Here is a 22,696-nt window from a genome sequence, read left to right as displayed (position 1 = left end):
GCGGGAGCATTTTATTTCATTTTCTTTCTCTTTCTTTCTCTTTAAAGAATTCTATTTAACTAATTAATTTACTAGTTTTTTATATATAAAGGCCTGGCTTATAATATTAGAATTCTCTCTCTCTCTCATCTTTATAAACTAGAGATTACATATATAAAACCTAGAAGTAAAGTACATGAACTTGTATATAAAAGATACAGCTTAAAATAAATAAAATTAAAAGTAAATTCTATTTAAAATTACTTATAAAGCTAATATTTTAGTAAGCAAATAATTAATAAAAACGTAATAAGATAACTAATTAATTAAAAGTAAGATTTTGACTTGTCAAAGCGAAGTTTTAGTTACGCGCGGTGGGCTGGCGTGGCAAAATGTTCACGTGACATTAAAAATCCAATGGCACGCGATCTGTAAAATTAAAAAATGAGCAGATACTTAAGGGGAGGGGGGTTTAGAGGCCATCCTCCAAGAATAAACACTCTGCTCTTCAAACCAAGTCCTCTTTTAAAATAATACTTTCTCTTGCGCAGTTTTATTACCCGGGGGTGGGGGGCGGGCGGGACTGCCCAATATTGCAATATATTCTCTTAATGAGAGAAAATCTGACTTTTACTCTTCGCATTTGCACCTGCTTATGCGGCCCCTTGTGCTATCAGAAGAATGCATGGTTAATCGGACTTTTCAAAGGGGTGCTCGTGGTATCACATGACTTCGCGATGGCTGCCTGCCCACACGGCGCAACGAAATGTCCGCGCCCAGACGGCGCGAACACTATTTATTAAAGCCATTTCCCCGCATTGAGAGGGCTTCAATTGCACAGAAAGACACAAACACGCTTCTCAGAAATCCCAGCGACTTTCAAGACTCGTACCCTCAAGAAAGCCTTGAGTTTGCATAGTCTTTGGATCCCCAGTTCCCATTCACACATTCCTCCTCGAAACCCGCTCTCACCACGCGAAGGTACGCAAGACCCCAATTGATATCAGAGCATCAATTGACTAAACATAGATCCAAACAATCCACACCATGGCTCCCATCTCCCAATCCACCGCGCTCTCCATCGCCGCCAACATCTTCGGTGTAATTTTCATCGGCTTCGGCATCAACGCTGTCCTGCGTCCCATCCAAGCGCTCACCTTCTTCGAATTCGACGTTCCCTCGCTCCCTGCTGACAGAAAAGTCGTCGAAAGTCTCTCAGTCATCTATGGTGTGCGAGACATTTTCATGGGCGTGGCAATCAACATCATGGCATACTGTGGACAGCGCAAGGCGGCGGGTTGGGTCTTGATTGCTGCTAGTGCGGTGGCGTTTGCGGATGGAGCAGTGTGCTACATGCATGGGAAGGGAGAGTGGAATCATTGGGGGTATGCGCCGATGTTGACGGTGGTTGGGAGTGTGCTGGTTGGTGTTTTGGACAAGGCGTAAAGTTTGATCGTAAAGCACTTGATATTCCCAAAACTATAACAGTAGCTGGCTTCTTATGTCCTTGACCAAAATTACCTTAATACACTCATGAAGATCCCGGAATTTCCAAGATCCGATCTCGTCAAAAAGGTTCAACTGCTAGAAGGCATGAAACGATGATTGGAATGTGCTCCAGTAATTACTGAAGACAGCTGCTGGCTTCTCTCTACCTTGCACTTTTGGTGCTGAGGTTTCGCCGCTTTGCATCTGATCTCCTTGGTAGTTGAATTTCCATCAATTCTCATTCTAATTTATTTCACCCGCAGTTCTAACGTTAGTCCTACTAAGGGTTCGGTCGTATATCTCCAAACAAGCATTTCCTGTTCCAACAATTAGTGGCCCCTGCCCCGTTAAGCTTTCTCCACATTCTGTAAGATCCAATATGTCGTATGAATTTTGTACGGTTAGGAGGTATGCTCACAGATAATGGAGCGAAGGACAAGTTTCTGGGTCGGAAAAGATTTCTTTTGCTTCTTTTACCTATCCCTGGCCCTTTGAATTCCTCTAGTCTTTCTTTTGGGTTGTGGGGGTGGGCCGACATTTTTATAAGTTTCCGGGGCCGAGCCGAGCGAGTCGGCTCTGGAGTTCAGCAGTCAAACGCCTGTCATATAAGCGATAACACCCTGGTCACTCTGAAATGCAGCGTTGACATCGTTGAAAATAATCACTCGTTTTCAAGACTTCTCTTAAGTCTGTCAAGTCACGCAATTCAATCTCGACTCGTCTCCAAACATGAAAATATAACAATTAGTTTTAGCAGAGAGTTCCTTTTATCTTACACACCCCCAACTCTTCCTTTCCTTCCTATATCTCCAACTCAATTTCTCAACACCTCTCTCACCCCATCCCTGAACAAGCACTGCGCATAAAACTCATGAAAACCGAACACCCATTTCGGAAACGGGAGTTTGTTCTCCCTCGGATTACATGAAATACTTGAATACCAGAGCTGCACGCCTCCTCCCTCCTCCCCCTCTCTCCCATCCTCTCCCCCCACCTCTTCCCCTTTCCCGTCCGTTGAGTTCGACAGCCTCAAAACCTCAAAGCGATGCATCCCCGCAAACCCCCTCCTATCATCCCCAAACCCGACCTCAACAAAACTCCCTCCTCCTTCGCCCTCCCAACCTTCTCCGTCCTCTTCCCCCCTTCCCTTTAGCTGTGCATCAAGAACCATGAAATTCCCCCCAAGCAAAACCGTTCCCTTTTCAGGCAACTTCTCCCTCTCAAGTGCACTCGGACTCAAAATCCGCTTCCCATTCATCGGAACACCAGTGAAACCCACAGTAATCATCGGCCTCCCAAAAACTTGAAACAGCGAAATTATCCCTTTCTCAGGCATGAAAATCCATCCTCCAAAGAAACCCCCTAGAAACCTGGCTAAGATTTCCTCATCTGTGAGATTCCTAATTTCTGATTTCGAGAGGATAATGAGGCGGGAATCGGTAGATGAGTTTTGGGGGTAGGCGTGAGGATTGATTATCTTGAGGGATGGGGAAGTAGAGCTTGTAGGAGAGAGAGAACTTGAGGTTTTGATGGTGCGGGATTTGGAGGCGGAGAGAGGGTAGTTATAGAGGTAGGTTGATAGTAAAAGGGCACCGGCGGCTGGGAGAGCGAGGCTGAGGGTGGTGAGGAGGAGGAGGGGTCTGGGTGCCATTTCCGTTAGGTGTTGTCGTCAACGTTGCTGCTTGATTGGTTGGTTGGTGATTTGAGGACTTTGAGATCGATATTGAGAGAGAAGAGTGGACAAGGAATGTTGATCTGATATAGAAATACAAGAAGAGGATGCCTGAAGTGAAACAACAAGATGTGCGAGACATGAATGGATGCTGACTCACAATGGAGGTTTGTGCCCGCTTTCACCCGAAATAATATTGTCATGTGATCGGAGCTGGATTATGCCTCTTCAGCCTTACAGGGCAACCAGTCATGCTTTGAAATGACCGAATTGAATGTTGAGGCTGGATGGGAATAGAATGGAAATAAAATTATATGTTTATGTGCGTTTTCGCACGAGAATATTGCTCATGTAATTTTCTCACCGAGTAGCATGGAAGTCATGGGAATCTGGTGTTGCCAACACCACCCATTTATGGCTGAGAGGAAAAAGAGGCCGCATGGCTGTAACCGATGTGCTTGAAACTCGAGTTGATGAGAAATTTCAGAAGCTTATCCATTTCGAGAAATGTTAAATCTTTCCGAATGATGTTGGACGAGGCGTGGCGGGAACGAATTAAGATCTCGCTCCCATGTTACGAATCTCCTTCTCCGATGAAATGAAAACGCTTTTTCGGTTCAAATTTGGTGGTCTTTTGCATCAAGGGGGAAGCCCAAAGTTTCATGAATGGACCAAGGCACACTGGAACATTGAAGCTCATTCGACTTCCAGCAATGAGGCCATTGGCGAGAGAAGAACGGAGAACTGATTACTGAGTAATGATAAGAATGATCATACCATTCGCCTCCATAGTTGGCATGTTCCAAGCAGCCTCGGAACAGCCAACAGCCTAATAAGCTAATTGGTGTTGCACTCCCGCATCTCATCCGAAAGAGACACTGTTGTACTCGGTGATCTTAACGAGGTTATCCTTTGAAACGTAAGGCCATTGCCAAATGCCAGAGGTATAATCCTCAGCTGAATGCGTCCATCCGGGTGTGTCCAACCTCTCTGGCCAGACTGTCTTAATGTCGACACATTCGTTCAATTGGAAGGCTTTTTGGAACCTTGCGATGTGTGGGTCTGGTGGGAATCCACGCCAGCCAGCATCCACAAACAAGCAACCTATCGGGGAGCTTCGGGGGAGCAGATATGTGCCCTGATCGAGCCGCACCGCCTTCAGTTTGTGCATATGAGCTACTATCCAGTTTTTGAAATCCTCCTTAGAAGTGCCACGCCAATCATCGCCCAAGGATGTGACATTATCGCCCATGTCTTTCAAGAATTGCCAATCGAACCAAAACTCCTTGCAAATCGCCAAGTGTCTGACGTGATGGTCGTGATTGAATGGAGAGCGTGCACCCGGCGGGGGCAATATTCGTTCCAGGAAACCGCGTTCAGGGAGTATATTGTAATCGAGGAAAAGGGTGTCCGTCTTGAAGCTGAAAATTGTTAGGTTTGTGGGATCTTCGCCGAGGTGAACCTATTCCCAAGAAATCGGAGTCAGTATGTCTCGTTCAGGTATTCTTATGAGTAGAATGTTCCAGGGGCTGTTGGACAATGCTACTAGAGAGGTTAAAAGATTCCGAGAAGTTGGGACTTACAGTCGAGTACTTCCCGGTGCAGTGACGGCGGGATTCACGGCAGATCGAACGGTTCGTGAGCACCGCCAAATAGTTCTCGTAACACAGCTGTGGCGAGAGCATCTCCCATGTGCACCACCACTCCATTCGCTCCATTATCCTGTGCCGTGACGTTGATGGATGTTGCTCGTAAGACAAATGGAGTATCTGAGGTGGAGGATCGAGCCATTCGTAGATGCACTCGCGTAAATCCTTTGGAAGTCTAGGAAATGGATAGAATGTCGGGTGGCTCGATGGCTGTTAGTATCTCATTGTCCAGGGAATCGGAAAAATCAAGGATGCACCTTCCATCGCAGTAGGCGGGAGCAACAGCGCAACTTCTGAGCAGGTGAGAAATAGTTCTCTGGAATATCCACCACCAGATATGGTCAAGGTCCCTCCAGGCGGAATGGTTGGAGGCTGCTGGGGTATCGGCCGTTTGATGGATGCAGTGGAAAGCCCCCTCCTCAATGTCTCATTGCTTCTTCCAATGCGTCCTTGATTTCGCTGCAATTCTCGAAGTTGCATGCCCAAATTTGACCGTCCTCCTTTCTCAACGAGACAACGCAGGTCAACTTCATATCATCGTCTCTATATCTGGCGACTCCACGTTCAAAATTGGGCTACAAACATCGTCATCCTCCTTTTCGTTCTGCCATGTCAAGAGGTCTTGTTTCCTCCGCAGGCTGAAGGCCAACGGAGCTGCTTGTCGAATGCCAATGACATCAGAAATCCATCGAAGACGTCCTGCAACCCAGTCGCGCATCATGTCCGACACCAGATCGGTGCAACCCGCTGTGTACAACGGCCAAAGTAGCATATTTCCGCTAACAGCCTTGGGAATTGCTCTTGGCATACGTTTGTCTGCATTGGGATCGAAACCCAAGTAGAAGGGGACAGTGGCGCAGATATCATGGCATAGCTGTAGGAGGGTGGTATTCGAGGCGAGAACTTGGTTCTCGAAGAAGTAGACATCGTTCCAAATCAAAGTAGATTCCGGGCTGTTCAGGTAGAGGTGGCACAGCTGGTCGAGAATGAGCTCGTTGACGAGAAGCCGAACAGCACGGTATTGGTTCCAGACTGTGGCGACCCAGAGATTGGGGTAGACATGGTAATGATCAGAGAAAACCTCTTCGCTTCGTTCTTTCAAAGTCATCGTCTGATAAATCAGCTGATATGGGCAGGTCTTCGCCCAAAGATCGTAATCGTTGTCAATGGCACATGCTGTGGTGATGATTCGTTCAGCCTCGCTGTAATCATGGAAGGAGCTCATCGAAGATCGCAGATCGCAATATCTGCTCCCCAAATTTACAAGAGCTGTTGCAGCTGCCTGCTCAGGGGTTTCAAAGTCGATCTCATTTGACCATTCGGTGATGATTCGAGGTATTGGGGCGTGCCTCTGGATGCAGATCGTGAGCTAAGAAGAGTTAGTAAGAGGTTTTAAGAGTAATCCAAGTCAGCTTACAACTTGAGCTCTTAAATGAATGAACATGTGGTAGCCCAGTGGTGTTCGAAGAGCTTGCTTGCCTCGGAGTTGCATGAGAGCAGTAGCTCCCGTAATATGTTTTTTCCAAGCCTCCATTGATTGACGAGAGTTGCAGGTATTCGTCTAGATTAAGTCAGTATAACGCAGAGAAACCCGAATAACAAGATCGATTGTACCTCATAAAGCCCCATCAACAAGATTGAGATCAAAGTCTGATCGGACTTAGCCTGCTCAACGTCCCTCAGCTGCGAACTGACAGTTCTCATCGCAGAGTTGTACTTGATGACGGCGTTTGACATAATATTCGGAGCTTTCCAGAAGTTGGCAAGTCCAACCATCCCAAGAGAGGCTACGCTATCCGCAAGTCCACTTCCAACCTCCTCACTGCTGTATATGTCGGAAAGATAGTCGATATGGCCTTTGAACAAATCGCGGCCTCCCAAGACATAGTTTTGGAAGAAGAAGCAGGTGGCTTGATCCTCAGCCGAAGTTGCAAGGCTGAGGGACAAGGGAGACAGATTCCGGAACTGTTCAGGTTGCGGTAATGCAATAACGGCGAAGTCGACCTCGGAAACGGATGTTGAAGGAATATCGGTTGCACGCGATCTTTGAGCTTTCACTTGAGCCTGAGCCTCTTTCGAGCGTCGATGTTTATCAGACAGCCCTTGAGACTCATCACGAAATATAAGATCGTTGGTATCTCGATAGCCGTTGCAGGTACGGCCAGCTCTCAAGCACTGTGTGCAGGATGGCCTCTTGTAATCGCACTTTTCCCATTTCAGCAAACTGCGTGGAATAAAGGGCAAGGGCATGCAACCCACTCTCGTCCTTCGCAACCTACATTCTCCACACGCCTTACTTGGCTTCCCACAATAGACCATGTTTGAAAGTTGCTCGGAACAATTTAAGGTCGACAGGGGCTTGGCGCCAGAGGTGCCGAAGGGGTCAGCGGTAGGGCTGCAGCGAGAGCTCAACGAAGATTCGACGAAGTGCCAAGGCGTACGGTTCTGAGGACTACGAAAGGAGCAAAAGGCTGCTTTGTAGGAGTTGTATATCTTTTATTATCGCTCGTTGAGGCGCGTAGATCGTCGTCATTGTTCCCCGAGCAGCAGGAACCATTGCTGACAGATGCCCGCGCATGTGCACTGCGGGCAGGTTGGGACAGCCACAGCCTATGGGGCTGGCATTCTGGAATGCACGTCGTACCAGCTCTTAAAACAACGAGCGATTAAGGACTTACAATGGGCCGGTTCCCTGGAATCGTGACTGTGCTGCGGCTAGTGGGGTTACGAGAAGCATTCAGACGAAGGTGGCAGGTGAGGTTGGAGGTGAGGTGTGGCCGGTGGAGCATCGCTTCCCCCGATGGTGCATGTTTTCAGTGGAGCGAGAAAGCTTGATTTGCTGCGCACAGCGCCGAAGCCTCTTTTGCTAACCGCTTCTGGGGGTCCTTGAGTAGCGTGTTCAAGGGCTGCTAGCGGATCTACACGGAAGATTTAGAAGGGGCCTAGAGCCATCTGACTTTCTTCTTCCCAAACAACGTCGAGGTTGCTGGATCTGCGAGTGCAGGACTTATCATCAAGGCTAGCGGTGAGTTGCGGGTAAAGCCGCAACACGGGGTCAGGGTGCCGGATTTTGAAGTCCCTAAATTTGATATCGCTGCGTTGCGTAGCTGTGGGGACGCAGCAGATAGGGAATTGATCCCTGGGTTCTTTGCTGCGATAGAGTCAACTGCATTCAACATCTCTGATATGACCGCATTGAAAAGTTTCAATCCTTCCCTTTTCTTTCTATATAATAAGAAGACGAAGTACGTTTCTGTCATCTTTATCAGAACATTCAAGCTCGTCGCCTTCATCCCTTCCTCGCCACCTACATCTTCAACTCTTCCATATCTCTGAATCATCCTATTTCATCTTTCACATACTATCCAGCATTATGGTTTCTACCGCAGAAGCCATTGCCTACGCTGAACTTGTCGTTTACATCCCAATCTTCCTTCTCACCGCTATCATAATCTTTCGTCATGGCTTCCAAAAGCAACTCGGATGGATTTACCTTACAATCTTCTGCGTTGTCCGAATTGCTGGCGCCATCTTCGAGATCAAAAGAGAACACAATCCAACAAATAAGACGGACATTGAATGGGCCGAGATTCTACAGTCCGTTGGCTTGTCTCCTCTCTTGATGGCAAGCTTGGGCCTGTTGAAACGGGTGTTAGTACTCATCCCATCTTGAGAATTCAAGTAATGCTAACTTTTCCACAGTACAGACGAAGTGTCCTTCCACGTACGCAGTATGAACAACAACTTCTTACCCGCATCAGGAATCGCCAACATCGTCACCAAACGAGCCACAGCCAACGCTCGACGAAGCCGCATCATCCAGATTGCTCAGTTGCCAACAGTGATTGCTTTGGTTCTATGTATCGCCGGCGGCACCGACGAAGCAGGATCAGAGGTTTCAGAAGGGAAGAAACTAACCAAAATCGGTATTGCAATCTTGGCGGTCATCTATGTCCTCCTCTTTGCTCTTAGCGTCATAACGATGAACGACGTTGGTAATGCTCCCCGCGAGGAGAAACGCATCTATATCATGGTGCTTATTGCTCTCCCACTCATTGCTGTGCGTCTGCTTTGGAGCATTCTTTCTGCATTTGGGCACAGCTCGGATTTCTCTTTGAATAGTCCGAAGCCGTTGATCCAGCTGTTCATGGCGACGATCGAGGAGTTTATTGTTGTTGTTTGTTACACGACAGCGGGACTCATAATCTAAGAGCGAGTGTGCGAGAAGTCTCAAGTCTGAGATAAAGTGAATGGAGAAATTGGGTTTATAATTTAGGATATCAGGCAGATTGTGGCAGTAGAGGGGACATCAAGGTGGCTGTTGGGCAATGTACGATATGTCTTGGTGCTTATAGGAAGTATTACGGACACATAGATTAGAATTTCATCATTTTCTCTGACAAGTTTTCAGCCTTGACATGACTCATTTGTGCAATTGGACGAGATTAGCCTTAGGAGAAGGGTGGGTTGTGGCACGTGACCTCTTTTTCACAACTTGGTTCCTTTATTTGCACAGAGGAGTTATGCAACAAGGGATTCTCGGGTTCCACTCTTCTCATATATCTACCAATCAGTCTCCCAATATGCTAAAATCGAGTGCGAAAGAGCGCATTGGGAAACTCCCAGTCAGACTCGCCCAACGCTAGGCCTAACAAGGTATGCTCGGAGCTCTCCAATCGCAGCTCAGTTCGTTTCCGCAACATCACCACTTCCTTATGTAGACCACCTTGGTCAGCCTGACCTCTGCATGTCTAAGACGCCATGGCGCGAGAACTTCCATGGGGCTGCTCCAAGCAAGCCCATTCCAGGTTAGTTCCCGGCCGCCTCGCCCTTGGCCATCCCTTGGCAACTCGGGCGTCACCTGTCAAGGCTTCAACGGCGCAACAATCGTCCCACACACTCCGAGGCACGAATTACTCAACGCAGATATTGAACGACCGCTTTTATTGCCTTCTGTTGCGCACTGGAGGCTAGATTTGTCCATGATGCCTCCCTTTAAGGTCTTGATGCAGCGGATCTTGGCGGCCGGATGAACAGATACTCTCCTCCGTGGCGTCGGATCTCGATGAAGGACCTCGCAAGCACACACTGAAATTGGCCGGGATTCTTGGGTATGAGACGCATTCCTTTCAACAGTCTCTGGTGCCTCTCGTCGTCGCCATCTCGTCTACTAGAATGACATAGAATTTGCCATACGGCCACGTCTTGTAATATAGCGAGTCTCACTCAGCCTTGATACCCTATTTACCTGAAAGACCGCACTGCCGCCATTACAGTGTGATCCCAGAATTACAATTGAACCGCGATGCCTATCATTGGACTTCTCGCGGTCGGCGTCAGTCTTGCGATAGACAAGTACCAAGAAAGGCAGGCAGCAAGAAATGCGGGAATCGACTCTCATGGCCAAAACTCCGGCTTTGGTAGGTGGCCTTCTATCTCCAAAGCCTAGATAAGCGTTGACCTTTGCCCCAAGAAACTGGTATCACATCACCAGAGATCGAACGGAGACGGGAAGAAGAAGCATTCCATGAACTTCAAAATTACGCCGACTTCCAAAATGCCCTGTCCAGCAAAGTCTTGGATGAACTATCAAAGGACGACTCACTTCCCGCGCCTTATTCTTCTAACTTGACGGCAATCACCAACAGATCTGGCAGCGGGAGGTACAATCAATCAGACGGTGTACGACACACGACCCAAGGTCGCTTACCATGTCTGATCATCATCTCTCAGAATGCTCCTGGACCCGACGGACCTGGCTGGGTTCGAACCTATTCGCCTGTTCTAATGGATTGTGGTATCTCTCAGGAATCATTTCTAAAATTCCTGGATTCTTTCAATGAATCTCTCCAAGTTCGTGATCTTATATCTATCTTTTGGTGAACAAACTGACTCGTATGTGTAGTTCTACCCCGATATCGAAGCCGTGAATGTCACCGCTCTCCAATCTGGGGTCGGTTGGCGAGACAAGACGACGGAGCTTTCAACTGCCATCCCCAGCGCAGTGCGGCTAGCAAAAGATGCACAAAGATATCGGGAGTAAGTTACCAACTCACTTCATGCATCACATTACTGGAATAGCTGATACTCTCCCACAGACTCGACACTTTCCTCGACCAATCAAACCTCTCACTGTTCACTCCCCGAGGCCTCTTCGCTATGGTCATAACATCAAACCCCAATGACCTATCACCAGTTCTCACCATCAACGTGCTCGACTCCTCGCATCCCGGCAGGTCCGAACTGAACATGCAAGACTTGACGTTCGGCGGCATGGATTACGGACACACAACATTTAACCTTAACAAAACGAAACAGCCACAACCAAGACGTTCCAATAAGTTACAGAAAATGAGCAACTTCATCTCCGACTACAGTGACCGAAGAGCGCACATCCAACCCACCAGTCCATCCAACAATCTCCCCCTCTTCTCTCTCATCTCGAGCATTTCCAGCAACCGTGAAAGCAAGAATGACTCGCGCAAACGGCAGAACCACAGATTCCAGCGCGCGCGTCCAACGTCTAAGTCAAGTGGCGTTAGCTCCGTCGAAGGTGCGTTTGGTGTTACGAAGGTTGGGAAGTCGCCTGCTTCGGCAAAGGGAATAATGGAGCGGATGAGGAGGGATGAGGGAGATGAGGGCGATGCGGGACAAGAGAGAGATGTTTGGGATGCGAAGATACAGACGGTACGTACTGCCATGCCGCTATGATATGGCTTTAGGGTTGTTGCTAACGGAAATAGGGGGTCCTTTATCTAGTGATTGTCAACGATCCGGGAAACGAGCAGAAATTCGCGGACCATGGAGAAGTCTACGATGAGCCAGCTGTTGATATCGATCCATCGATAGCCAAAGGGAAAGAGAGGGAGGAAAATAGGTATGAAGAACACAACGGCGTGGGGGACTTAATAGGAAGGAAAACGGTGGACGAACAGCACTTCGATGACGAACATATGGACGCAGAGGACCTGCCACCGCGATATAGCACCATCCACCCACAGCACCAGGCTCGAGTGCAAGCATGGCGAGAACAAAACCCAGAATCTTACGATCCCGTATTATAGTCTTCCTCAACTGTCAATGTCTTTGGAATTCAGGATCTGGAGTCAGGGGTTCAGCAGCCCCACTCGCTTGAAAAATGCAGGAAGGATAATCATTCAATACCATAAAATAGCTTTCACTTTACTTCAATTCAACTCAGTCCCAAGACTTCTGCGTCAAACTAAACTCCTCCCACCTCACCCCCCTAACATCCCTCCCCTCATCATCCCAACTCCCCCACTCCTCCTCATCAACCCTCGCCACACTACTCCATCCCCTCACAAGACTCCTCCAATAACATACCTCGCTCGCCTCACTCAAATACCCTTTCTTGACCACCTCTCTCTGCTTCTCCGCGATGCCTTCAGCTATAGCAGAGTTGCTGCGAAGCCAGGTGATGGTCGCTTCGAGGTCTGACCAGTCGGGGGAAATGAAGACGATGTTTGCTTGGGAGGGGGGATAGGATTTGGGCCAGCGGGAGTTGGGAACTGGTTGTTGAGTGAAGGGAAGGGAATGGGGCGAACTGGGGAGAGTGAGAGTACTGGAGAATAAGGGACGCAGGAGGTGCGTTGTGTGCATTAGATAGGTGAGGGGTGGCGTGAGGATTATGGAGCGGCAGGATTGGTGGAAGGGGAGGCGGCCGGAGTATGTTATCCCCTATATTCTCTTCCGTCAGCCTCCATTCTCTTTAGAGATTGGGACTGGATGAGATGGAGGAAGGGGATTTGAAGTACCTCGGTATAAATAATATATTTGTATTTGCAAAAGTCTTTGATGAGGAGAGAATTCCTCGCTTTCTCTGCATTATTAAACCACTTCAAATCCTCGACGTCTGCCCACTCCTTCCCCTTTGTCACCTGTAGCAACTTCGGTCTCAGATTCGTATTGCCCACTGAATTGAACCATGCTGTTCCTCTCCATACAACCTTATCTATTTTCTTGGACCAGGGAGTGGATGTTTCGACGGCTGATATTCGAGCAAGGGCGGAGTCAAGAGTGCCGATGAATGGGAGGGGCCACGCCCAGAAGGAGAAGTGGGGCATTAACCAGTAAAGGGAAGGGATCTGGGGGTCATTGGAGCGCGCGAAAGAGAGGGCGTTGGTGTGGGGTGTGTCAAGGATGGAGAGGGTGATGATTGTGTTTGGGAGGGGTGTGGGTGAGGTGATAAGGGCGCGGTGGAGTTGGTAGAGGACTGCGTTGCGCTCCTATGAAGATGTTAGAATTGGGTGGAAGGGAGGAGGAGGGGCGTCGTACGAAGCCCATGTCTCGATTTGGTCGGTGTTCTGCAGTTATAATGTACATCTGAAGGATTATAGTCAGCAATCGGCTCCAATATTCCGAAGATAACAGAACTCTGAGCTCACTTTTCCATCTTTGATTCTCAGCTGCACCATTCCAGTATAGTCATCTGGTTCCTTCTCCAACTTAAATGGACCTCGAGCCACCGCATCATCAAGCTCCATCATTAACCCTGGAAACGTAGCTCTGCATTGCTCCTCTGTCAAGGAGAGATTTCTCAGCGTCTCTTTGGAAGAATAATATTTTAATAATAACCCAAGAATTTTCCGATACCTCAACGAATCTATGAAACCAGAGACGCCATGGACGAAATTGACAAGTGCAATCAGACCGAAGATGAAGCAGGCTACCAGCACAAAAAATCTGCGACGGGGCGCTGTCATACTTCAGAGCATTCTATAGCTGATTGAAAAGGTTGGATTGATAAACACATTGCAACAGAAATCTTGAGATTAATATACTTCACGACGACAGGTTGGGACGCGACTTTTACGGGAATATCCAGACAGCCTAACATCCAGCAAATGGACGTGCATCTGGCTGAAAATGACACGTATCCTAGAAGTACATATAGATGAAACAGACACTGAATTCGGCATGCGAATGTGTGAATGGTGGACGGTGGACCGCAATCCTCTCACTTGAGCTGGGGTCTGGGAAATGCGGGGAAGATACAGGACAGGGATGTGCTGATTGATGTCCAACAGCCTACTCCGCACTTTTTCTGACCTTGCGGCAGGGTTTTGATAGAATTCGGCGATGCAATGTGTGGCTTGTCTCGATGCTATATTCTGTGAGGGAGGTTCAAGAGCAGAGGGGAAGAAATCTGGTTATGCACGTGACACGCTGCCAAGATCCAACGTCACAAGCTGCGTTAGCTATAACCCTGCTGATGCTTGGACTAGATTGCAAACCTCGCTGCAAAGAAAGAGACTTCTTTCTCGGCAAGCCAAGTCGAGAACTTGCCCGAGCAAGCGCTTTGACTGTATGTTGGGCAAGATCGTAGCTTTGAAGCAATATCCCCAGTAGCAGAGGCTTCTCCCAGCCCACAATGTCAACACCTCAGCCCCTCTTTCAAGACCTCACAATATCCCAAAATATAGCACTCCCTGCATTCAAGTCGTGTATTCATTACCGTCCCATTCTACCCCACGAGAGAAACCGTAGTCTCACTCCCAGCCCTATGTCCCCTCCCTCTCCCTACTCCTCCATCCCCACCTCTCGCATCCCATTCTTGACACTCAAGCCTTAACCTCACTCTTCCCCTCCGCAGCCGCCGGTGTAGAAACGCCCTTGAAGATATCCGGCCAACACTTCTCCTTCGTCCACACCTTCTGATCATGCGTCTCCGCGTGGGTCTCCAGCTGCTTGAGGTTGGTATTCACGAGCTCCTTGCGGCAGTTGGCGCACTATTGCGCGACACACACGAGATTAGCCCTCTCCTATCTCGCTCTCTCCCCTTGCCCTTCTTCCTCCTTGCTCCCTCCCCTCTGCTTCCCCTCACCCTTAAGCGCCTTCTCCAGACGAAGAATTGTGTGATGTTTGTATAGGATAGGATAGGAGGGATGTATGTTGAGATACGCCCGGAAGGAGGTCTCAAAAACATACAATGCTCGTAGGCTTCGGCGCCTTGACCGGAAGTCCATTCGCCTTGACCGGCGCGCGGGTCCCCTCTTTGTCGCCCTTGCGGTGTTCGCGCTGGATCTATTCTCTTCCAATCAGCCCTCATCCTTCGACACCATCCCCTGACCTTTCCATCCCGAGAGCACACTCTCCACCTTTCTTTGCGAAGAGAAGGCTGGGGGGATGAGGGGAGGAAGAACAGAACCTTTGCCTTCTTCGACACTGGCATCTTGGCTCTCTATTCCTCCCTTTTGGGTTTGAATTTGGCTTTGTGGATGCGTTGTGTTGCTTTCGTGGGAAAAGGTGGAGGGGAGGAGAGGCAGAAATTTTACAGGAAGGTCAGGCGGTGAGATTTTTAGGCTGGGATCTTCGGGAGGGCGTGGGGGTCTCGTGATGGACAAAAAACAAGCAGCACCGATTGTCAATGTCCGAAGTCGAAACCGTATATTTGACTATACTTAGAGAGGCACGAATAGTATCCTTCTGGATTTCTGAGATAGCCGAGGAGAGAGGATTTAATTCTACTACAGGTTAAGGGAATATTTGGAGGCAGTTTCTCTGCAACGTCCCAAGTTGACTTGAAACATTGAGATTTTAGTGCCGCTTTTTCTACCCACCCCGAAAGGGTTACCAGTAGTCCCCCCTTCCCCCTCCTCATCTGGCTGGGATTAATTTTCACTTTACAAGGAAGAAGGCAAGAGAAATATATGTAGCAATGGTTTAAATCATTCGATTCCTCACTCACGCCCTCTCACTTCATCTAAGCAAGTTCCATCAGTTCAGTTCCCTCCCTCATCAATGCTAGCAATACAAATACACATAGCTACCCTCGGCCACTTATCATGCTCTCTTGCCTCACTAGATCAGCAAAGCTCGTTTTATCATCCCATGCCCCTAGCCTAGGGCTTAGATAAGTGATTAGGAGGGTGTAATGCCCAGTAAACAAGTTGAAAACGCCAGGGACCACAATTCGTATCGCGAACAGCAAGGGAGACCACTGACGCCGGCACGAAATTGATGTCCCGCAACTGTCGCTCCTTCCCAACTATCGTCTCATGTTTGGAATCATCTCCCCGAAGCAAACCCTCGCGAAACGGAGCGGCGAGCTGTGGAAAGGGACTTCGGAATTGGCTTGTGCCAAAATCATCGCGTATGCCTCTTCTGGCACTTGTTGTAATCTTCTATATGCACCGAGATCCGAGGCCGCGGGGGCCAATGCAAGTGTGGATGCTGAACCTCCTTGTTCCTTTTCTGTATCTCTGATCCCAGGTCGAAATCATACGCTCTGAGGGAAGACGCCAGCTGGTGGAGGACTGTTGACCATGCTGTTGCGTTTGTTTCGGCTCTTCTTCATCTGGCTCTTTAAAGCACTCGAGTCGAGAGGTTTCAGGAGCTCAAAGCTGCAGAGAAGCTCGGTCGAAACACTCATAACTGCACCATAATTGTCGAATTCCCCACAGTAGTTTGGCGCAGAGAACACTGTCACCAGGATTCTGTCTTCGAAAAACTCGTAACCATCCTCAACAACCATATGTGCCCGACAAACCAAATCGAAATCGTGTCTTGCCAGAAACTCCGTTATGACCTTTTTCCCGAATGAGTAACTGACCCCCCGTTCACTGGATTCCCAGTCCTTTTCTTGATCTGCAGGATCTGCCCATAACAAATCGTTCAACAGCCCGAAGTCCGGGACGTCTGTTGGTCGCGCAATATGTCTGATATCGTCCATGTGGCTGAGAGCTGGGGATAAGCCTCCGTGAACGCAGAAAATCTTTCCAGCAACGATCGCAGCAATTGGTAGCTAGTATAAAGTCAGCCTTGAAGTGTGGCAAGTACTGGAACAAACTTACACAATTGAAGCTATCAACAAATGTCTTCCAAACCTTGACGTTGCACCTCCTCTTGCATTCATCATAAAATCCATACACCCTCGTCACATTCGCACATTCGTGATTTCCTCTCAGCAAGAAAAAGTTCTCTGGATACTTGATCTTGTAGCACATAAGAAGGAGGATAGTCTCCAAAGAATGTTTTCCTCGATCCACGTAATCGCCTAGGAAGAGAAAATTCGAACTTGGTGGGAATCCGCACATTTCGAACATTCGGATAAGGTCGGAGTATTGCCCGTGAATATCACCCACGATCTTGACTGGCGCTTCCAGCTCAATAAGGGGTGGTTGATCAAGGAATATCTCCCTCACCCGAGAACAGATAGAATTGATCTCCGCGTTTCTCAGACAAACCCCCTTTGTACTTTTCCCAGCATATCCAGCATCCAGAAGCCGTTTGATGTAGTCGTCAATATCCGAATCCTTCAATTCTCCCATTGCCATTGTAAGTGAGCCAGGCGTGCCACCTTCGTCCCCAGCTGACGGCGCTGTGAGGAGTGCATCTTGTTGAATGGGATTTATTGTATTCGCTCTTTTGACTAGAATCGACTGGCCAGGGCGTTGAAGATGTGCATGTGGGTTCGTTCCTCCGGAGGGTGGCTGATCAGAGACGTGGTCAACTTCACCGCTTCGTTGCGCAGCATCCACGTCATGATGCCCTGCTCGCATGGAGGCAGACTGGATGGGAGATGGAGGTGGTTTCGGTTCATCGAGAGGTGAAGTCGCATCATCGCCATCCTCCTGCGAGGGCGACGTCGGTCCGGAAACTGGCGAATCTGGGGAATTTGTCTTGGAAATCGCTGAGCGACCACCCTTCCCAGAACGGAAAGACCCAGCGTCAGATTTATCCACAAGTGCTTCGCCATTGCTTAATCCTGATGTAGAGTTGCGCGGACTGTCCGTTTTACCACCGCCCGGTATCTTAGACCTCAGCCCTCGGAATGACCGGATGGATTCCTTGGTATCTGCTTTACTGAACGACGGATAAGACTGGAGATTGTCCATATCCTTATTCAATGAGGTCTGTGATGCACCGCCCTTTGGGGTGGACGTTCCCGAGCCTTTGGAGGGTTGGTTTCCCATCTTGCTTTTTGTTCGTTTGTAAGAAACTCGTGAAGGCCGTTACGTGTTGATCCTCAAGTTATCGGCAGAAGCATATAATATATCCTGTCGGCGTCGACGGTGGAGGGGCCGCAGGCTTTGTGTTTGCCTGGGAATGGACTTATGAACGGAGAGGTCTCGGAGATATGATGTAGGTCCGGACAGTGTGGCAAAGTGGTCGACGTGAATATCGCACACTCAAGATACTTTCAGGCAAGGCTGAATTTCCAAAGAAAGACTGGAAGATGCAGTCGCTTTGCAGGTCGTTAGGTACCAAGTTGTTTACTGAACCACTCACTGGTCGGGCTCGCGGGTATCGATCGACTGGATACTGAGTCACAACTCTCGTCAGCAAATATTGATAGAAGAAACGCGACCTAAGAGACTTGAGTGTGCAGAGAGAAGGCTGGGGAGCGCAAGCTTTCTTTTGAGGCTGCGGAAGGAGGGGGTCGCCGAGTAGCCCGGCTTGAAGAGGAAAGCTCTGGTCATGTGTGCGGCACAGAACGAACCTTTTGAGTGAGGCGGACTTGAGAAGCAGCCAGGGAAGAATCTATGTCGGCATGAGGTATTTCAGCTAATCGCGCACGAGACCACAGGCTCGAAGGGGATGTTTCGATGTCGCCGCGGTTTTTTTCGGGTTGTGTAAGGCTGTGCCTGGTGAAATTGTGGGGTTTGGTGGAAGACGAGTGACCTGGTCGCATGCACGATGGCCGAATGATTGAGGCCGGAGTCGGGTTCGGCAGTCGTGAGAACAATTGAAAAGAGAGTCGTTATCAGAGCCTCGTTTGGTGTTCTCTCATGGATTGGGGTGATCGGCGAGTCGAGGCTGAAGGGTGACTTGACGATGGATCTTGAAGTTGGAAGTTACCGGAAGATTGATGGGTGCCAGAATGGCCGGTTGTCTTTGGCGCTACTGTAGTGTTCAGACGCGAGGACAGGGGGCCTCTTCTGACTTCATCTCCATCTTTCACTCTTGTTTGTAAAAGAAACTCAAAACGACCCAAAGGTCGAATGAGATCTCGATTTCCATTCCAAAATAAGCAGCAACATTATCATTTTTCTCCGATTTTTTCTTTTGTCCGGGACCGAACTACCCCTTAACGAAGTCAACGTCCATGCCGACGTCACGCCAAGAAAGCGAAGAACCCGAGCTGGCAGAGGGTGTGATTTCAGCTATATTTCTTCTGCTTAACAATTCAAAAAGACTTTGCAGCGTAACTCTGTATTTACCTCGACAGCAACATACCTTTCCTCCACATGGGCTCCAGCGGCCATAGTATTGCCAAGCTCTGAGCCCTTTTGCAGACAGAGCGCCACAACAAGTGAGACCTTTGGCGAGGGGTTTCTGATGGCAAAAACTTCCAGTCCGTCAAGTTAGGACTGCGGACGAGCTATGATGCTCCCTTGGCGGTGATACCGTTGAACATAGCTGAGCCACTCTTTCTCAACCACGTATGGTCCATTCCGTGCAACACGCATCCCTCAACTCCTCGAGCGTCGTCACAAATTTGAGTCTCTGACCATTGGGGCTTCTATGCCACTCTAGCCATTTGGCGTCAGATAGGGGGCCTGGCTAGAAAGTAACATACGATGTTTGCTTGCGGCAGACTGCATGCTGCGAGGCATCCATGAACATCCTGTGTGAAGGTCACGTACTGAGCCTTCTCTCACGTCGTGCAACGAATTAATGCTTTGAAGAATCCGGACCTCTGAGCTTCCGTATTCTCTCAGATCCACAGCCACTGCTGGCAAGGCTGGTCAGGTTCAGCTAAGCTTTCCACCGGAACCCGAATCGGATTCTCAAAGCCGCCAATCAGAGAGTTTTTATCACCTAGAGGCAGAAACTTACTAGAGTGTAAGACAAATGTATCATTTGCCTCTGATCTTCCAAAAGGAACTTTGAAGTTTTCTATAATCACGTGTCTAGGTCCTGATCACATGAGGTTCAACCTTTAAGGGAAGAGGTATAAAAACTTTGCACGACCTGAAACTTCGACCCCACATACCGGGCCGTGTCTTCCCGCGGCGTTTCTTCCAGCCCTGCACTGGAGTAGTGGTGATGGACCACATATTCGACAAGCCGGCACGGTTAAGCACATCAGTATTTCAGTGACAGCCGTTGCGCATTTTGCCGTGAGCAGATACCGGGTTTAGCAGCCGGTCCTGGTGCGAGCGAATGGAGCTTGCGGTACCTTAATGGGCGGTTTGAGGCATCCAGAAGCATCCCATTCCACGGAAGCCAATTTCGCTCCATCCCGACCCCCAGACCCGTCATTCAACCGGCCAATTATACACCATACACCAAGTCTTCACCTTCTCCTCCCCCAAATAAATCACTTTCACAACCTCAAAACCAAAATAAGCATACACATCCCTCGCCCTCTCATTGCCCGCAACGCACCAAATCGGCACCCTCTCCGCCTTCGACCTCTCTACAAATGGTTCAATAATGGCCCTCACCGCCCCCTTACTCGTTCTCAGCGGATCCCTCGCCATCAAACTAAGCTGCCAGCACTTCTGACCCTCTCCCAAACACTCATTCTCCGCAGCTTCAATATCCCGAATAAAAGCAGCATAAATGGGTCTCTCCTTTGCTAGTTCTTCAAGTTCTTCAATATCATGATTACGACAAACTACTCCTGGAGGTTCCCAGCACGCGACAGCGGCGAACTGATCAGCTTCGACGACTAGGGAACCGAGCCCGACTTTCGCTTCGATGCGGTGGAGGCTAGATTTGTAGATGTTTTCAAGTGTGACTTGGGCTGAAGAGCCGACATTATCGCGTTGGAAGAGCACGTTCAGGGGGTCGGAGAGGCATGCTCGGGAACTGATGTCCGCGAGACGATGGCGGTATTCCGGGGAGTTTGAGGATGTTATACGAGGTTTTGGTGGCATTTGAGATATTGGGTAGAGTCTAGAGAGAAACCATATTTGTGTTGATAAAGCCAGGAGTCTGTGCAGTGTTCGTACCTGTGGAGTGTGGTTTGACACTTCAAGACACATTGAAAGACATCCACGACTCACAGCGGCGAAAATAGTGGGGCCGAATCATCATCGCGGATTCGGGCAGATAACGTGTAAAAATAGGCATGGGTGGGTCCTGAGGGTCGTTGCCGGGGCCAACCCAGCCAACCACCGGCCGACGAACGGAACTGCAGGGACTGCGCCACGCCATGCCGTAAGCCGTTTGCTCGTTTGAGCTTTTCGACGATCCTCATTCTGCGGAGCGACGATGATTCCTGTGGCAACCAGGACCCCAACAACAACAGCAACAACGGCAACAACAACAATGATACTTCACGAAACAGCAGGGAGCAGAACGATGCAGCATCAATTGTTAGATAGCAGCACATTTTCTCAACCATTGCATCCTTTGTGCCCCTCTGAACTGCCCAGAATTCCACTTGTTTGCCCCGAAGGTGCGCATCTCTAATTTGACGTAAGCCGTCGGCCCCCTGCACGGCTGGCGTGGCTGCACCGCACTGCAGCAGTCTGCGGCATGCCCCTGACGAAGCTGATTGCGCTTTGCTGACTGCGCCCACGGATACTCCGTATTAAAGACTGAAACCTGCTGCTTTTCCACTTCCCTCCACCAACACCAACATCATCGTTCGCTCACCCTCAACTTGCGTCTTTCCTACCACCAGATTGACACATTCGCTCCTACACACACCACAGTCGTTAAAACATAAACCGTCAAGATGGGTGTCGGAAGATTTGTTTGCGTGGCCCTGCCATTCGGACTGACTATCTGCTCGTTGATATGCATCCTCATCGTCATGCTGGCTGGAGTAACGAACCATAACCTCGACATGTTCGAAGTCAACACCAAGAACCTCTCCATCTCCTCGAATTCCCTCGCAAACCTCGAGAACCTCATCACCAAGAGGTTCACAGGCCTCGACCATCTCACCAGTGCCGCTCTTGAAAACGCCGCTTCTTCTGTGACTGCTGGCAACAACATCACCGCCGCGGATCTTGGTCTCGCAGAAAGCTACAAGGTCTCGTTGTTCAACTACTGCTACCAGAGTGGAACCAACACGACCTGCACCAAGGCCAAGTTCGACTGGGCTTCCTCCGCCTTGAACACCACTGCCATTGAGAAGATTGCATCTTCCACAGCCGGTGTGACCGTCACTCTTCCCAAAGAGTTGACTACCTCATTACACACATTCACCGTCGTCTCTAAATGGACCGAGGTCGTCTACATCATCGCGTTCGTAACCTGCGTCGCGGAGCTCATCGTAGGCCTCTTCGGTTTCTGCTCACGCGTCGGCTCCTGCTGTACCTTTCTGATCTCCGGTATCTCCACCGTAGCCATCATTGCCGCCTCCATCATGGCAACCGTGCAATCCTCTATCGTCGTCGGCGCCATCGACTCTGTTGCCAAAGCCTACGGTGTCCACTCCTCCATCAACACCTCGTTCCTCGCCACCACCTGGTTAGCAGCCGCATTCAGCATCGGTGGTGGCCTCTTCTGGATGTTCAGCATGTGCTGTTGCGCTGCCGACCACCACAAGCGCTCCAACCGCAAGAGTCGTGCCGGTGACAGCGAGAAGCTCATCCCAACTGGCCACTACCAGCGTGTTGGAGAGCCGGCCGATCATTTCCACCCCTACGCTGGCCAGCAACAGGGTGTTTATGCCCCCCCGCATAACCACAACAAGCCCATCAGGGGAGACGGTGCCTATGAGCCGTATGCTCACGCTGCGATCTGAAATGATGCGGAAAGGGATGGATGAGAAGAGTCTGATATTAGCGTGCATTGCTGGCGTTGGGGTCATTTCATAGAGTAAGGAGAGGAAGGGATGATGAGGGATGTTGTTTGTATTCGATAGCTAGACACCGCCCCATGGTCATATGGACATAGAATGATACCCATGCATTCTGCATCACTGTTCCAATCATGTTTTTCGTTTCAGCTCACTACACCTTCAAGTGAAGACTTTCCGCAA

The 22,696-nt window shown here is 49.3% G+C and overlaps 11 protein-coding genes across 11 annotated transcripts; 4 read left to right on the top strand and 7 right to left on the bottom strand.

Annotated features, from left to right (window-relative positions):
• The first annotated feature begins 722 nt into the window (after positions 1-722).
• On the top strand, positions 723-1,623 carry K444DRAFT_669203 (uncharacterized protein). Its single transcript, XM_024887493.1, has 2 exons — positions 723-960; positions 1,009-1,623. Exon 2 carries the CDS (start codon positions 1,027-1,029, stop codon positions 1,423-1,425), a length of 399 nt encoding a protein of 132 aa, XP_024728283.1. The 5' UTR covers positions 723-960; positions 1,009-1,026; the 3' UTR covers positions 1,426-1,623.
• A 564-nt stretch (positions 1,624-2,187) lies between these two features.
• K444DRAFT_620490 (uncharacterized protein) lies at positions 2,188-3,145 on the bottom strand. The gene has a single exon (XM_024881718.1). The coding sequence runs from the start codon at positions 3,116-3,118 to the stop codon at positions 2,282-2,284; it is 837 nt and encodes a 278-aa protein (XP_024728282.1). The 5' UTR covers positions 3,119-3,145; the 3' UTR covers positions 2,188-2,281.
• Positions 3,146-3,944: 799 nt separating this feature from the next.
• K444DRAFT_230302 (uncharacterized protein) lies at positions 3,945-5,087 on the bottom strand. Its single transcript, XM_024871218.1, has 2 exons — positions 4,723-5,087; positions 3,945-4,601 (listed from the first exon to the last, which is right to left on the bottom strand). Exons 1-2 carry the CDS (start codon positions 4,855-4,857, stop codon positions 4,002-4,004), a joined length of 735 nt encoding a protein of 244 aa, XP_024728281.1. The 5' UTR covers positions 4,858-5,087; the 3' UTR covers positions 3,945-4,001.
• A 230-nt stretch (positions 5,088-5,317) lies between these two features.
• On the bottom strand, positions 5,318-7,107 carry K444DRAFT_544619 (uncharacterized protein; the record flags this gene model as incomplete). Its single annotated transcript, XM_024876069.1, has 4 exons — positions 5,318-6,157; positions 6,206-6,349; positions 6,403-6,993; positions 7,048-7,107. 4 exons carry the CDS (start codon positions 7,105-7,107, stop codon positions 5,318-5,320), a joined length of 1,635 nt encoding a protein of 544 aa, XP_024728280.1.
• Positions 7,108-7,979: 872 nt separating this feature from the next.
• K444DRAFT_573889 (uncharacterized protein) lies at positions 7,980-9,185 on the top strand. Its single transcript, XM_024877418.1, has 2 exons — positions 7,980-8,439; positions 8,491-9,185. Exons 1-2 carry the CDS (start codon positions 8,162-8,164, stop codon positions 8,996-8,998), a joined length of 786 nt encoding a protein of 261 aa, XP_024728279.1. The 5' UTR covers positions 7,980-8,161; the 3' UTR covers positions 8,999-9,185.
• Positions 9,186-9,957: 772 nt separating this feature from the next.
• K444DRAFT_230151 (uncharacterized protein) lies at positions 9,958-11,919 on the top strand. Its single transcript, XM_024871217.1, has 5 exons — positions 9,958-10,208; positions 10,262-10,641; positions 10,694-10,827; positions 10,887-11,475; positions 11,532-11,919. Exons 1-5 carry the CDS (start codon positions 10,094-10,096, stop codon positions 11,850-11,852), a joined length of 1,539 nt encoding a protein of 512 aa, XP_024728278.1. The 5' UTR covers positions 9,958-10,093; the 3' UTR covers positions 11,853-11,919.
• Positions 11,920-11,985: 66 nt separating this feature from the next.
• Positions 11,986-13,511, bottom strand: K444DRAFT_647544 (uncharacterized protein; the record flags this gene model as incomplete). Its single annotated transcript, XM_024885356.1, has 5 exons — positions 11,986-12,486; positions 12,564-13,034; positions 13,084-13,131; positions 13,194-13,354; positions 13,460-13,511. The coding sequence occupies 5 exons, from the start codon at positions 13,509-13,511 to the stop codon at positions 11,986-11,988; spliced, it is 1,233 nt and encodes a 410-aa protein (XP_024728277.1).
• Positions 13,512-14,369: 858 nt separating this feature from the next.
• On the bottom strand, positions 14,370-14,832 carry K444DRAFT_543920 (uncharacterized protein; the record flags this gene model as incomplete). Its single annotated transcript, XM_024876004.1, has 2 exons — positions 14,370-14,537; positions 14,737-14,832. Coding segments are annotated over 2 exons (264 nt in total), but the record flags the coding sequence as incomplete, so codon positions are not given.
• Positions 14,833-16,027: 1,195 nt separating this feature from the next.
• On the bottom strand, positions 16,028-17,723 carry K444DRAFT_636676 (serine/threonine-protein phosphatase-like protein PP-Z; the record flags this gene model as incomplete). Its single annotated transcript, XM_024884032.1, has 2 exons — positions 16,028-16,552; positions 16,602-17,723. The coding sequence occupies 2 exons, from the start codon at positions 17,721-17,723 to the stop codon at positions 16,028-16,030; spliced, it is 1,647 nt and encodes a 548-aa protein (XP_024728275.1).
• A 1,108-nt stretch (positions 17,724-18,831) lies between these two features.
• On the bottom strand, positions 18,832-20,636 carry K444DRAFT_636675 (uncharacterized protein; the record flags this gene model as incomplete). The annotated part of the gene is made up of 7 exons (XM_024884031.1): positions 18,832-18,925; positions 18,988-19,099; positions 19,331-19,349; positions 19,398-19,495; positions 19,591-19,650; positions 19,748-19,781; positions 20,055-20,636. 7 exons carry the CDS (start codon positions 20,634-20,636, stop codon positions 18,832-18,834), a joined length of 999 nt encoding a protein of 332 aa, XP_024728274.1.
• A 405-nt stretch (positions 20,637-21,041) lies between these two features.
• K444DRAFT_620480 (SUR7 protein-like protein) lies at positions 21,042-22,603 on the top strand. The gene has a single exon (XM_024881717.1). It carries the CDS (start codon positions 21,443-21,445, stop codon positions 22,457-22,459), a length of 1,017 nt encoding a protein of 338 aa, XP_024728273.1. The 5' UTR covers positions 21,042-21,442; the 3' UTR covers positions 22,460-22,603.
• The last annotated feature ends 93 nt before the right edge of the window (positions 22,604-22,696 follow it).

The sequence above is a fragment of the Hyaloscypha bicolor genome (assembly GCF_002865645.1).
Source record: "Hyaloscypha bicolor E unplaced genomic scaffold K444scaffold_182, whole genome shotgun sequence".
NCBI lineage: Eukaryota > Fungi > Ascomycota > Leotiomycetes > Helotiales > Hyaloscyphaceae > Hyaloscypha > Hyaloscypha bicolor.
This window is presented reverse-complemented; position numbering and strand designations above follow the sequence as displayed.

Excerpts from the sequence above, each read along its gene's own strand:
- K444DRAFT_230151 (XM_024871217.1), top strand. The coding sequence starts at position 10,094 with ATGCCTATCATTGGACTTCTCGCGGTCGGCGTCAGTCTTGCGATAGAC. Across the intron at positions 10,642-10,693 it reads CTTTCAATGAATCTCTCCAA|TTCTACCCCGATATCGAAGC; the intron begins GTTCGTGATCTT and ends TCGTATGTGTAG. Across the intron at positions 10,828-10,886 it reads GATGCACAAAGATATCGGGA|ACTCGACACTTTCCTCGACC; the intron begins GTAAGTTACCAA and ends ACTCTCCCACAG.
- K444DRAFT_669203 (XM_024887493.1), top strand. The coding sequence starts at position 1,027 with ATGGCTCCCATCTCCCAATCCACCGCGCTCTCCATCGCCGCCAACATC.
- K444DRAFT_230302 (XM_024871218.1), bottom strand. The coding sequence starts at position 4,857 with ATGGAGCGAATGGAGTGGTGGTGCACATGGGAGATGCTCTCGCCACAG. Across the intron at positions 4,602-4,722 it reads GCACCGGGAAGTACTCGACT|GTTCACCTCGGCGAAGATCC; the intron begins GTAAGTCCCAAC and ends TCTTGGGAATAG.
- K444DRAFT_620480 (XM_024881717.1), top strand. The coding sequence starts at position 21,443 with ATGGGTGTCGGAAGATTTGTTTGCGTGGCCCTGCCATTCGGACTGACT.
- K444DRAFT_573889 (XM_024877418.1), top strand. The coding sequence starts at position 8,162 with ATGGTTTCTACCGCAGAAGCCATTGCCTACGCTGAACTTGTCGTTTAC. Across the intron at positions 8,440-8,490 it reads TTGGGCCTGTTGAAACGGGT|TACAGACGAAGTGTCCTTCC; the intron begins GTTAGTACTCAT and ends ACTTTTCCACAG.
- K444DRAFT_620490 (XM_024881718.1), bottom strand. The coding sequence starts at position 3,118 with ATGGCACCCAGACCCCTCCTCCTCCTCACCACCCTCAGCCTCGCTCTC.